The 13718-nt window shown below is 38.9% G+C and overlaps 1 protein-coding gene across 2 annotated transcripts; it reads right to left on the bottom strand.

Moving 5' to 3' along the window:
- Positions 1-3755: 3755 nt before the first annotated feature.
- Positions 3756-12427, bottom strand: nmrk2.L (nicotinamide riboside kinase 2 L homeolog). Of its 2 annotated transcripts, none has more exon segments than NM_001094863.1 (8): positions 3756-3943; positions 4816-4895; positions 6177-6283; positions 8434-8505; positions 8650-8833; positions 8951-8996; positions 9513-9603; positions 12221-12427. In NM_001094863.1, coding segments are annotated over 8 exon segments (612 nt in total). In that variant the 5' UTR covers positions 12247-12427; the 3' UTR covers positions 3756-3937.
- Positions 12428-13718: the final 1291 nt, after the last annotated feature.

Consider the following 13718-nt stretch of genomic DNA (forward strand, 5'->3'; position numbering starts at 1 on the left):
AATATACAGAACACATAGAATAGAAATGTCACACTATAAGGCTGATTAGTAATTAATACAGATAATTAGTACATGGCAGCACAGAAACCAGTGCAATTAGCATCAGAATTTAATAATCAGCCCTGTAGCATCATCTTATATTACAGACCAACCTCATTTTATGGTTGTTAATTTGTGACAACCCCTAAGCTTAGCTTCTCAGAGCCCACTGAGCATGTGAGTGTCGCAGACACTTTACAAGATGGTGATCCCCTGTGACAAGATTGAAGTCCTGGATCATTGCTGCTATTGAGAAGTTGAAACTTTAGGCTGGAGCAATAAGTTCAGTATATAAAATGGCATTTTTAGCAATATTCATTTTTAGGGGTTAGTTCTCCTTTAATGCATGCTACTGTAGGCTGTGACTGCTTACAATCATCTCTGGTTGCACTGTACCCTTGCTGCCAGCAGTTTAGTATATAGCTACCTACCATTTGCAGGCTCAAACTAAACGGTAGATGATTACACAGTAAACCACTGCTTTGTGTTAGGAGAGATGGCAAAAGCAGTAAATTGATCCTCATTTCTAAACTCATTTGGATTTGTTTTTTAAACCAAGGGCATACACCTACAGTAAACAGAAGCAAACCTACAACTTTGCCATTGATACTCTGAAAGCAACTAATTTGGGGGCACTGAACATCTTGAGTGGCTCCCATATAATTACAAGACTGTGAGTTATAGAGTGGTATGTCGGAGAAAGAGACTTTCATTTTGTTGTAAATGGTGGACATTTTGAGATCATTGTAGTTGAGTTGCAACAAAAAAGTCACAATCTTAAGATTTAGTTTCTGGAACGTGCTTTCGGGAGGGCATGCCAAAACTCTACCTACTTCTGAAGCAAATCTTTATCCACAAATACTTAACTAATTGTAAACCTTAAAGGAAAACTATACCACCAAATTTAATACTTGAGGAACGAATAGTTTATATCAAATGAAGTGACATATTAAAGAATCGTTAAATAAATATTGCCCTTTTACATCTCTTTCTTTGAACCACCATATTGTGATTGTCAGTGTGCTGCATCAGAGATCACCTGACCAGAAATACTCTAACAGGAAGAAGTGTGAAAGTATAAGACACAACTCTGTCTGTTAATTGGCTCATGTGACCTAACAAGTATGGTTTGTTTGTGTGCACCGTGAATCCTACGATCCCAGGGGAAGGTCTTTAGTTCTTAAAATTTTCTAATTAATCCAATGGCACATACTACTAAAAAAGTATACGATTATGAAAAGGGCTATTTTGATGAAACAGGGCGAGCTATTTTATGCAATATATTCTTATGGAGACCTACATTGTTCGGCATATAGTTTTCCTTTAATATTAATGCCAAGGATTAGCGGGCTATATTTATGGTAATGGAACAAAGTAAGATTAGCTGCCTGTGGTTAAATCTGCACTACTGCAGGAGACAGCCTTAAAATTAGGGATGCACCAAATCCAAGATTCAGCCTCTTTCAGTAGGATTCCGAGTCCTTCTGACCGGCCGAACCAAATCTGAATCCTAATTTGCATATACAAATTAGGGACGGGGAGGGAAATTACATGACTTTTTGTCACAAAACAAGGAAGTAAAAAATGTTTCCCCTTCCCACCCTTAATTTGCATATGCAAATTAGGGTTCGGTATTCGGCCAAATGTTTCTCTAAGGATTCGGGGGTTCGACTGAATCCAAAATAGTGGATTTGGTGCATCCCTACTTAAAATGACTTGGCATTGAACAGCAATTTTTGGTGATCCAGCTTAATCAAGGGAAAATTTCCTAGGATTGCCACGAGTATATGTTTTACTCACTGCATTCATCTCTTATTTAATGGCAAGTCATTTTCAGGAGATTTGTCTTTTGAAGTGGTGCAGATTTAAGCACAGGGGACAAATCTTGCCATGTGATATCTGACATTTGATGGCTTAAAGCAGCTGCTGACCCAGTAAACCCTGTCCTCAAAAGCTAGGGTTGCCACCTGGCCGGTTTTTTATCGGCCTGGCCGGTAAAAATTCTGGCTGATGCCAATGTTATTAATTGGGATAAATAGAAATATATAGGAAGCCCGGTATTTTTTTCCAAAAAAGGTGGCAACCCTAGTTACAACTGATGTTTTTACCTCTGGGGAAAGAAATGGCAATACTATTCCATGTCTGTAGGCAGGAAAATCAATAGCATCTGCCTGTCACTGCACACATGGGCAAATACTGGCCTGATAAACGCTTCGGTGTATTTTCAGGTAGAAATCCACGCAGTGTGTACCGTGACAGACAAAATCTGTGTGACGTCGGAGTGGGTTCAGTCACAGGGCATTATCAGGGTTTTCTCCACCAGTGATTTATAAGGGGCAGATTATTAAAGTTATACTGACACGTTCCTATTAAAATAGGAACGTGTCGGTATTGGTAAATAGAAGCTGCACGCAAAATATAAGCTCCCCAAAGCTGCCAGCAGCGAACCTTAGAAATGGCGACCTTCCAATACCATGAAATCATCTTGCTGCGTTGTTTCAGTCACGCTGGGCTGTGGGCAGCGCTATCCCTCCATAGGCTGGAGACCTGTTTTCATTTTTAATTAGCCTATCAAGTGATCACACCGCCCCCCAACCCAATGTGACTGAAACAACTCAGCAAGACAATTTAATGGTGTCGGAGGGTCTCAGATTCTTAGGTTCGCTGGGCTGGAGGCAGCTTTTAGCTGATTATATTTCACGTGCAGCTTCTATTTACCGATACGTTCCTATTTTTATATCAGTATCACTTTAAAAGAGTCCATGTATAAGTCAATGGGAGAAGTCCAGGGATCAATTTGGACATGTTAGTACCTTTCCTGGCATTTGAGGGTTTTTTTTTTCTTCCAGAGGGAAAAAAAAAAAAAAAAACCTCAAATCAAGTTTATTCGAATACAATTCATATTCAATTTGAGTTTTCCAGTCGGTAAAGTTTGTGCGAGTTTTAGCTATTCGATTATTATATAACCCCCAATCAAATTTCAAGTATATTTGAATTTAAAGGAGTTTAAAAAAAAATAAATAAAAAAAACTCACGAATTCGAAATTCGATATAAATGTGCCTCCAAATGTGACATTATTATAAACGGGAACAAGTGGCATTACTGTGCTGCTGTGTGAATATTTAGAGAGAGTCTCACAAGCTTAATAACCTCTGCTTTTTAACAACCAGTTGTTGCTGCCACTCATCAGCGCATGTCGTGTTGTCGAGTCATCAATTTTAAAAATTCCAGCACACACGGTCTTTGAAGGACACTTTATATGGGTGTGTATGTAACACGTTATAGGCGTGTCACACGCAGTCAGAAAGGAGTGGCTTGTGTTCTGAATGATAGGATAAAGACACTACTAACTACTACACATAACCAGTCCAAACAAAATAAGGCAGAAATGTTTTTTCTCCCCTTGTAAATAAATATAGTATAGTATTTATAAATACAGTAAGTCTAAACATGACCAATACAAGGACTATTACTGCAGTGTATGATTGCTTCTGTGGATGTGATAAGTATGTGATTTCTGCATTTACATAAAAGTCCATAATGCTAGCAGACACTAATCCATTCTTTATTTCCTTCTATAACCTTTTGTGATTATCTGAATCAAATATTTTACAGTAAATACCAGGTTTAACCTGCAAAGATCTAGGATATAAATGTTGCATCACTCAATTACTATAAATTTGCGCCAGTCCATACAGAAGCAGAAACACAAAGATTTAGCTTACACTTGCAGCCATAGTTTATTTAAATAATTCTCATTCACTGAAGAGCAACTTGTTAAGAAATCAGATGAAAAAAAAAAAACGATCTTTATATGCAAAAATAGAAAAGCAGGTGATAAGTTAAAATTCAAAAAGGCATCAACAATCATTCATAAAGGCCACTTGTTCTTCTCAGTCATTCCTGTAAAAAAATATAAAATTAGAAATTAGAGCCAGAGATAACATTAAAACACGGGTCACAACTCTGCCTCCCAGACAAAAATGATAATGTCAGGCATGAACAAACTAGGGATGCACCGAATCCAGGATTCGGCCTTTTTCAGTAGGATTCAGCCGAATCCCTGTGCCTGGCCGAACCAAATCCTAATTTGCATATGCAAATTGTGGGGAGGGCGGGATTCCACGTGACTTTTTGTTACAAAACAAGGAAGTAAACCAATTTTTTCCACTTCCCCGTCCCTAATTTGCATATGTAAATTAGGATTTGGTTCGGGATTCGGCTGAATCCAAAATGTGGATTCGGTGCATCCCTAGAACAAACATCAAATCATTATAACCAAATGTCCATTTTAAAGTGGAAACATCATGATAAAGAGTGGCTTAAAAGAAAAACCACATAAATGTATTCACACCCACACAGTATCATATGTCCCCTCTCCTGAACTACATCCCTCAGATACTGCATTTGACGTCTTTTTTTAGCTCTCTGGCAGTGATCAGCAATCACAAGCAGGCTGTTTGGACAGGACTGAATCTGCTTCAGCTGCACATGCTCCCAGCAGAAAGACAGCTGAGAAAAGGACGTAAAGGATAGGGATGCCAACAATCAACCCCATGCACTAACACTACTGTGCATTTCATTAACAGCTACAGGCAAATGGGGCAGTACTGAGGATGCAGGATATATACATGGGTTTCTTCAAATGTTTCTATTAATGTTAAACTTATCACAAATTCCTCCTATGCCTATTTCTGTGAGACAAATATATGCATGCTTAGTTAGATTTCATTACTAAAAGAAAGGATTGTACTCCATCCAGATATGGTTTTTACCTTGCTGTTTATAAGATCCAGCATGTCACCATACACTCTGTTGAACAATTCTTCCCTGGTATTTGTCCCATCCAGTTGCTCTAAAAAAGACAAAAACAAAACACAGCTGTCATATTAAAGGCAAGATAAAATATTCACAACAGGCAAGTTTTCGACATAAACCCAACTGCACATGTAGATAAACAGTCTGCTCATAGGACCCAGCCCAGGGTTTGAAGAAAGTGTATATATAATCACTTTGGGGTGCCTAACGTTTGGCACTCCCAAGTGAAGAACCAGTTTCCTTCTCCTTTAAGAAAGAATCTCTCTTTTCCCCCACATGCTATGACTAGGATTTTTAATATGAAAACTGAACGCAGAGCTTTGTAGGATATTGCCCACCCACTTAAGCGGTCTTCTCTGCTCAGAAGTTGCCAAAGAAACAGCAGTTGTAACCAGCTTTAGGCCCTAGGGGAGTGGATATGCACATTTTATTTGACATACTGTATCAAAGGAAGATAATAAGATTGTTTACTCAAGGCAGCAGCACAAAGCACTACATCTTGTAATGTGGGGAAAAAATGGAATATAAAAACTTAGGGGCTAATTCACAAACTTCGAGTGAAGGATTCGAAGTTAAAAAACTTCGAATTTCAAAGTTTTTTTTTTGGGCTACTTCGACTACGACTTAGAATTCAAGGATTCGAAGTAAAAATCGTTCGACTATTCGACCATTCGATAGTCGAAGTACTGTCTTTAAAAAAAGTTTGCCATCTAAAAGCTACCGAAGTCAATGGGCTTGGCTAACTTTTTTTGATCGAAGGATATTCCTTCGATCGTTGGATTTAAATCCTTCAAATCGTTCGATTCGAAGGATTTAATCGTTCGATCGAAGGAATTATCCTACGATCGTTCGATCGTACTATCTGCGCTAAATCCTTCGATATTCGAAGTCGAAGGATTTGTCGAATATCGAGGGTTAGTTTCATTAAAAACAGCTGATAGAATTGATACAATAGTTGCTAATGTTCCACAAATACTGTTAAAATTGTATCAACTAATGTAGCAAATTGTAACAGTTCAGAATCTGCACCTGAATTACCTCGATATTCGACCATAAGTGAATCAGCCCCTTAGTATTACAGAATGTTTTGGAGTGCCAAGTCTGAACTCAGATTCATGAACCCCTAGCTATGCCCAAGCACTGCCCAATATAGAAATCTGGTGCAGACTCATAGGCATGAAAAAGGCAAGCATTAACTATTGATAACAAAAAGTGCATATTGGATCAGCCTTTGTGGGTGCTCAGTAAACTACACCTGCGGAAAACTGCTGATCTTGGCTCTTCTTTAGTGGTAACGTTTGAAAACAAAATAACTTACCGACATTAACATTTAATTCTTCCATTATATGTTTGTGCTTTATGTACATAGGCCAAACATGGCCATCAAACAGTCCCGGTGGATCTGGAACGGTATAGTTTCTTGAGCTTTTGGAAAAAGGAAAAAACATTTTTAAAAACGCTAGTTGAATGTGATAGTACAGGCTTTGTTTGATGGTATACTACAAAAACACTGAGTGAACATGAAAGTTTTTTTTAAAAAGGGAAGGGGGTAGATTAGCACTAAATACTTTTTCAGTTGACTTGGTTTCAGATAGTTCATCAGAAATTAAGACTATTTACAAATAATTTCTATTTGTGACCTTTTTTCTACCATTGAAGTGGATAGTTTTTGTCTTTCTAAAGATCTGGGGGGTCGCCAACTGTAACTGTTCTAAATGTATAAATGTAGTTAATACATTTCCTATCTTTGTCCCTGCTGAGCAGAATCCATGTGTTTAATTAAAAACAGCTGATAGAATTGATACAATAGTTGCTAATGTTCCACAAATACTGTTAAAATTGTATCAACTAATGTAGCAAATTGTAACAGTTCAGAATCTGCACCTGAATTACTGAGCTGCCATATTTAAACACCAGAGACAGGGACATTAAAACTTTAATTTTGAAAAAAACAGTAAAAAAAAAAAAAATGTAAAGCAATTAAAAAAAAAAAAAAAGTCTACTTCTGGTGAACAATTTGAAAACAATTGAACTACAGAATGTGTTTGGAAAATGAACTCCTTTAAAGGTGCCATTCACAATCCAGTATTACACCTCTATTTTAGTGGCAGAGTCTTTTTCAACTTTGCATTTTTGGTTTCCAACTAAGGCCTTATCAGACAGGCTGCAGTATTGCAGTTTTATCAGCCTGGTCTTACACCAAACCTATATCAGAACACAGAAACTCCTGTAGCATGGTTTAGGATTAAAAACCAGTGTGTGGCCACCATACCATTATACTTTGTTTTAAACCATTGACTGCTAAAGGTGCCAACACAAGAATGGAGCTCAAACGTATTCCTTAAACAGAAACATTTAGTGGACATATGAATCAAACAGTATATCGTTAACATCTGCTGCAGTTACTGTGTTATGTAACGCAGACCTCTTTTGACTTGATAACAATAGAGACTGAATTGATATGTACTGACACAGACTAAAGATAAGGGACTGATATTGAGCTTTGGTGTGACTAAGCAAGATGATTCAAGACTTGTACTGTCTTTACCAAGAAACCGCACAACCAAGTCGCATGTCATTGTTACCTAGCAGAATAAGACAAAAAAAATTTTTTTGGAAGAGGAGGGGTTTATAAATCTTGCTGTGAAGGACATATGTACAGTAATATAGAATTGAATGGAGAGGTGACACTGTAGGGGTTGGAAATAGAGCATGTCATTATATAAAGCCAATTTGTTCCTACAGAAATAGCAGGTACCAATAGGACCACATTTCAGCCAGGATAGCAAAATCTGACATTTTACAGAAAGGCAGACTCTTAATGAAAGGAAAGACATTTAAGATTTAAAACTAGATCTAGTTACTGAATGGCATCTGCCTTTGGGAGACTAATCTGGCTGTTAATAACGGATCATATATACTATAGATTAGCCAGAGGTTTGGAGTTCAGATCTGAAAAGAATGAAATAAAGATGTGCTGTTGTTCAGGTAGTGCAAGCAGAAGAGTATTGCTTATCACCGTTACATTGCATTTCTTAGAGACTATATACACTATGAGCCAATTTCTTGTAATGACCCCTGCCACCCTGGTACTAATACAGGGACCCATAACTTCAAAACTACCTCCCATACATCGAATAAACAAAAATGATAAATTATCCCTCACACAGCTCCTTAGTGTAACTGCAATTTACACACCTTGATCAGCCTGCTACCACTCCTTCCCTTGCCCCCCCCAAAAAAAATATATGCAACCTAGGTCCAGTTTGTGGATTTTCAACAAATCTCATAGCTTTCAGTAGCTCATATAACCAGGTATAACATGACAAGCAGAATCATCACAGCTGCATGGCATCAATAATAGTGTGTGATTTAACAGTTGCAAGTCAGCTGAATATGAGGTGCCACATGCAGAGGGAGCCCTAGAAGTACCACCTCCTCAAGAAAGAAGATACTTCCAGGGCACCCTTTGGCCATCATGGGTGCTACAAGTGCAATACTATTTAAGTATGCACAATTTTTCAGCCATCTTTGAACTTGTGCTCATTATATTTTTGTAAACATTAAAACCTTACCTCCTTCGACTCTTGCATTCATCATAGGGTACAGAAAGAAAATAGCATTTGGTGAACAGATCAATAAGTGGTCTGTAAAAAAAAAAAAATTTTCCATGTCATCCTAAATAATCTTGGCAGTAAATGTTATTGTAAATTATTCTTAATACACTAAGTAGCACTATGTAACAAAATATACAAAACAAAACTGATAGCAAGCGGTCTATGTTAGCTTACTTGTAGGTGTAAAGGAGAAATCCTTCTACAATAAGAATATGAAGGCTTTCATGGTTCTCGGTATCTTGTGGTGTCTCGGAGTCTAATGCATTGTTGATCCCATGCGAGCGCTCAAATTTAGCAGGATCTTTCCACCAGCCATCAATCGTACTCATCATAGCTTCCATATCTAAGGCTGTGATAACTAAACAAGCATGACATAAAGAGTTAGAGTTACAAAAATTGTAAGACAATTTATTATGAATTATGGTTGTATCCCATCACCCATTATCTTTAGGATGCTAGAAGTAATATCACTTGCCATCATACTGTTTGAATCCATCTTGAACTTCTATCTTGTCTTGGGGCTAAAACAGTGACCAGAAGAAAAAAAAAAAAAATTAATGCACAGAACAAAATCCCAATCAATATGAAAATTAGGCTTAAGATTCAGTATTGAAAAATCGGGTTATAATGATGTTCAATTTTAGGTTCAATGTAAATAGTTAGGCAATCAATATACAGCATTTTGTATTACAAACCAAAGGTATTGCTGCCTATGACAGACAGCAGAATCGGATAAATGAAGAAGCCTTAATCATAATTCAACACGTGCAAAAAATAAGAGGTTGTTTTTGGACAGTGTTTGGCTGAAGACATAACAAAAACCATATTTTCACTGATTAGAACACTAGTATGTTCATAAGCCCCTCTCTGCCGTCATGTTGAACAGGAGTTATGCTGCTCTTTAATCTCTGCCCCCCTCGAGGAACCCAAATTAAGTCACCTTATTGTCCCAAAAACGGGTTAACAACTACTATTTTCTGTTGCAAGGGGAAATTTCACTGCATTCAGGGGGATCATGACGGCCAAATAAGTCTCACCTTGAAAAAATCATCCTGGTGTACCACACAGCAGTTTGGCAAAGTGTTAATCAGTTTGTTGGTGAGGGTTGTCTTTCCTCCATTGGTTACACTGTCGGGAGACAAGAATGTAAAATCAAATGAACTGTGTGGTTTATGTGAGTTTATGGGGGGGAGAAAAAAAAAACCTTAGATTTTAGGAGGAATCTAACAAATATTAGTTCAATTGCCAGATTCAAACCACTTTTCAGATGCTTTGTTTAGAAGTATAGATTGCAGGGCAATGGCAATTGTGCCAAATATGTTTTGTCCCCATATAAACTCTAGTAGCACTGTAGGACGAAAAATGATGCTGAATATTGCCCACCATCTACCAGTAAGCTAATATCATATCAGGCGACTGCCATTTAGAAATGTATTTGTCAGCAAAATGAACCCCTGTGACTTTCACCCGAGAGTGTCAGCCATTCAGGGCTTGACCCTCCCTTTAACTGTTTGTCTGTATACCTGATACCTATGCTAAAATGCCGTGTGTTTATATTGTGTTTTATCTCAATTTCTGTATTATAAAAGTTTCCACTTCCACTTGTTAGAACAAGCAATAGTTTCCAGCCTATGCCCGATTCCTTTTGCTTTTTCTACATGGGGTCCCAATGGAATTAGAAGTCCATTTTTGCAGCCTTAGAGCTTATTTATAATTACTATATAAATATATACAGGGATGGGATCCATTAACTGGAAACCGGTTATCCAGAAAGCTCTAAATTATGGAAATGTTGTCTCCCATAGACACCATTTTAAACAAATAATTCAAATAATTTTAAAAATGATTTCATTTTTTCTCTGTAATAATAAAACAGTACATTGTACTTGATTATAACCAACATATAATCAATCCTTATTGGACCCAAACAATACTACTGGGTTTATTTAAGGTTTTATTTTTTTCCATTTTACGGAAAGACTGCCTTATCCATAAAACCCCAGGCCCCGAGCATTCTGAATAAAAGATCCTATATCTATAATTGCAACTACAAATGTATTGCCGATCTGTATATTAAATCGAATATATTAGTGTGCATACACATGGCAAGGGTGTAACTAAACAACAGACGACCCTGTGACTGTTGGGGGGAGTTCAGAAGGTATAGGGACCAGTGGAGAACTGACTAAGCAGCATGTTTATGGAAAATGTACATTTGCCTAAAGTAAATGAATTAAGTAAGTGTTACTATGGGGGGTTAGTAACTTCATGTCACACCACTGATATTTAGTACTACATTTCAGTCTGAAAGGAGGTCTTTCCCTAAACAGCACAAGGGCCCATAACACCAGTGGGATTTAAACAAGAACCTGGTGAATAGAAATTCATGAGGCAACTGACTAGATTCCAGCCAGAAGGAAGACTTTTCGGGGGGGGATTAGTCGCCTGAAGAAGAGGCGATTTGTCAACGATCAAATCTCCCCGAATCTTAGCGTTTGCCCTTACCCATAGATCTTTCGTTGGTGAAAGATCGATTTCAGTGCAATCCGACCAATTTGTTAAATTATCATGAAGTTAGTGGGAAATCGAACGATCTCGCATCTTATGATTTCGTCCGACATCTGTCAGAAAATTGATCGGCCAGGTTTAAAAATCTTTATCAGTCCCAGTGCAATCTGTTTGCAGGGCCAAGCAGGCAGCTACCCTCAGTTTTCCTGGCAATATCCCCTGAAATAGTCTTTTTAGTTGATGGACAAATCGTACATTTAAACGATCGTTTCGAGATAATCGTGGTCTCATGATAACGAAAAGATCTTTTAAAAAAAACTTTACATCTATGGCCAGCTGGGCTTTAGAACACGGGCAGATTTAGTCGCCTGGCGACTAATCGCCTCTTTTTCGGGCAACAATGTCCCCGAACTGCCTTCTGCCTGCTAAAATGGAAAAAAAAACAAAAATAAAAAAAAACGCCTGCGGCAATGCACTCGCGGCGCTTCAATTTCTGGAGTCGCCCGAAGTTTCCTAGTGAGGCAACTTCGGAAATCGAAGCGCCACGAGTGCATTGCCGCAGGCGTTTTTTTTTTTTTTCATTTTAGCAGGCGGAAGGCAGTTCGGGGAGATTGTTGCCCCGAAAAAGAGGCAATTAGTCGCCAGGCAACAATCTCCCTTGTAATAAAGCCGTAAATAAGACGGACAATAGCTCATTATTTGCCTATTCATCTGCCAACCTTGTGATCTATGATCATTCTATCCAGCCTGAAATATCTAAAAATGCATTTCTGGGTAGATTATTGCCATTGGGTACATTATTGTAGCTGGTAAGCTACAATGTAATAACCTGCACAAAGCTTTTACATGTTATACAAAGACACGAAACATAACCTACAATAACAGCAAACTACGTAAATCATTGTATAGCATCAAATTGGTTATAAGCAGAGAAGAGTCACGTGACATAATTAGCAGAGTATTTTTCCAGCTGTCACCAAACGGTAGCACGTGGTATTAGCGCCAAATGTGTAACGGGATTATAAATGGCTACTCGTATAGAATATCTGATACATGTTTTATAAAGAAAAAAAACTTTACGATTGTATTGGCTGAGAAACAAATACATTACGTAAGCGAGACAATGTCAGTCAGACATATGCAGGTGCCGGTTAGACAATACGTCGGTGCTACGTGCAGCTTGACAGATAACTGAAAGTTATTCGCCCGCGCTAAAACTCTGCGCATGCGCATTTACCCTCCGATGCCCACGATGATCTTCATGCTGCGTCCTTGTCACGTCCAGTAAAACGACCAAATGAATGTTAGGGGATGTTAAGGGAATACCCCTAGAGAAACGCGTAGAGTTCGAAGGAGCGGATTAAACGTCAACTACAAAGTCTGGCGTCCATTTCTAAAAGGAAGGCTACGAGCACAGTCGACATCAGCTGCACACTACAGAAGAGACGCTGGAAGGCAACTGCACGGAATTAGATGCGAACGCCGCTCCCTGTCATTGGTCGTTCGATAGAGTGTAGGCGGGACAGTGACCAGCGGAAGAGGTGATTGGCCGTGACTCCATCATTTTCTAACAGATGGCGGTCGATCCGAGTTATTTTTGTTCGTGGTCACGCGAAATATTATACATAATTGTACCCGATTTTGGCAATGGTTCAATAGAAGAGCCCCTTCAAAGCTCACTAGCCTCTAATGTCTCTGTATTGGTCCACTCGTCCTCCTGGGGTCTGCAAGACGTACAATGTATATAGTAAAAATAGTTGATAGGATATTGCTTTTAGAAGTGCCGCCATGCTAACATTTTATTAGAATTCTCCAAGGTTCCCTTGTGACTGACTAGACTGACGTGTTCTGTGTTGTAAAATAGAAGTCTGGTGGCTTTGCACATAGAAACATCACCCGTGGTGGGATTCTTAAAGTAGAAGCAAACCCCTTATTAAAGAAAAACCCTACTCCACATATACCCCACTTCAGTGTCGGACTAGGACACCAGGGGCCACCCAAAAACCTTAGACCAGGGGCCCACTCTTAAGGTGGCCATACACGGATAGATCCGCTCGTTTGGCGATGTCGCCAAACGAGCGGATCTCCCTCCGATATGCCCACCTTGAGGTGGGCAATATCGGGCTGATCCGATCGTGGGCCCTAGGGCCCAACGATCGGATCCTAGCGTTCGCCAAACGGGCGGTCGGATCGCGGGACCGCATCAACGAACAGATGCGGCCGCGATCCGACGGGATTTTTAATCCCATCCGATCGAGATCTGGCCGACTTTATACTTTTTGAAATTGGCCTTAGGTGTGCATCCACAAACCCCCCCATATTGATGTATTTGCTGGAAGCTTTGGCTAAGCTCATGTGGTTATTGCACCCTCATACCCCCCCTTTATACTTTTGGTGGTCCCCCTCACTTGTTGTGCCTTGGTTTGTGCAATCGCTCTCTCTTAAAAGCCATAAGTGCTGGCGGCATGGGAGGGTCTAGCCGTGAAAAAACCAACGTCCCATTAGACACTACTCTATGTACACACACACTTATTATGTCTTTCATTTATTTCTTCTTTACATTCTTTTATTCTATGCTTTCTTACACATATGCTCCCAAATACACATACACTTTCCCTTACCACTACCATACACACCTTCACATTTCACTTACACATGTATACACACTATTGTGCAACTGCACATATCACTCTACCTTGATTTTAATTACAACACCTGACTTCTACTTTTCTAAA

Source organism: Xenopus laevis, chromosome 3L, assembly GCF_017654675.1.
Source record: "Xenopus laevis strain J_2021 chromosome 3L, Xenopus_laevis_v10.1, whole genome shotgun sequence".
NCBI classification, from domain to species: Eukaryota; Metazoa; Chordata; class Amphibia; order Anura; family Pipidae; genus Xenopus; species Xenopus laevis.

What these genes read in the sequence shown, in the direction of transcription:
- nmrk2.L (XM_018251137.2), bottom strand. Translation starts at nt 12,216, where the DNA reads ATGCGCATGCGCAGAGTTTTAGCGCGGGCGAATAACTTTCAGTTATCT. An exon ending in ACTGACATTGTCTCGCTTAC is followed by an intron (nt 9,604 to 12,094) that starts GTAATGTATTTG and finishes GTCTCCCGACAG; the next exon opens with TGTAACCAATGGAGGAAAGA. An exon ending in AGAATTAAATGTTAATGTCG is followed by an intron (nt 4,896 to 6,176) that starts GTAAGTTATTTT and finishes TGTCTTTTTTAG; the next exon opens with AGCAACTGGATGGGACAAAT.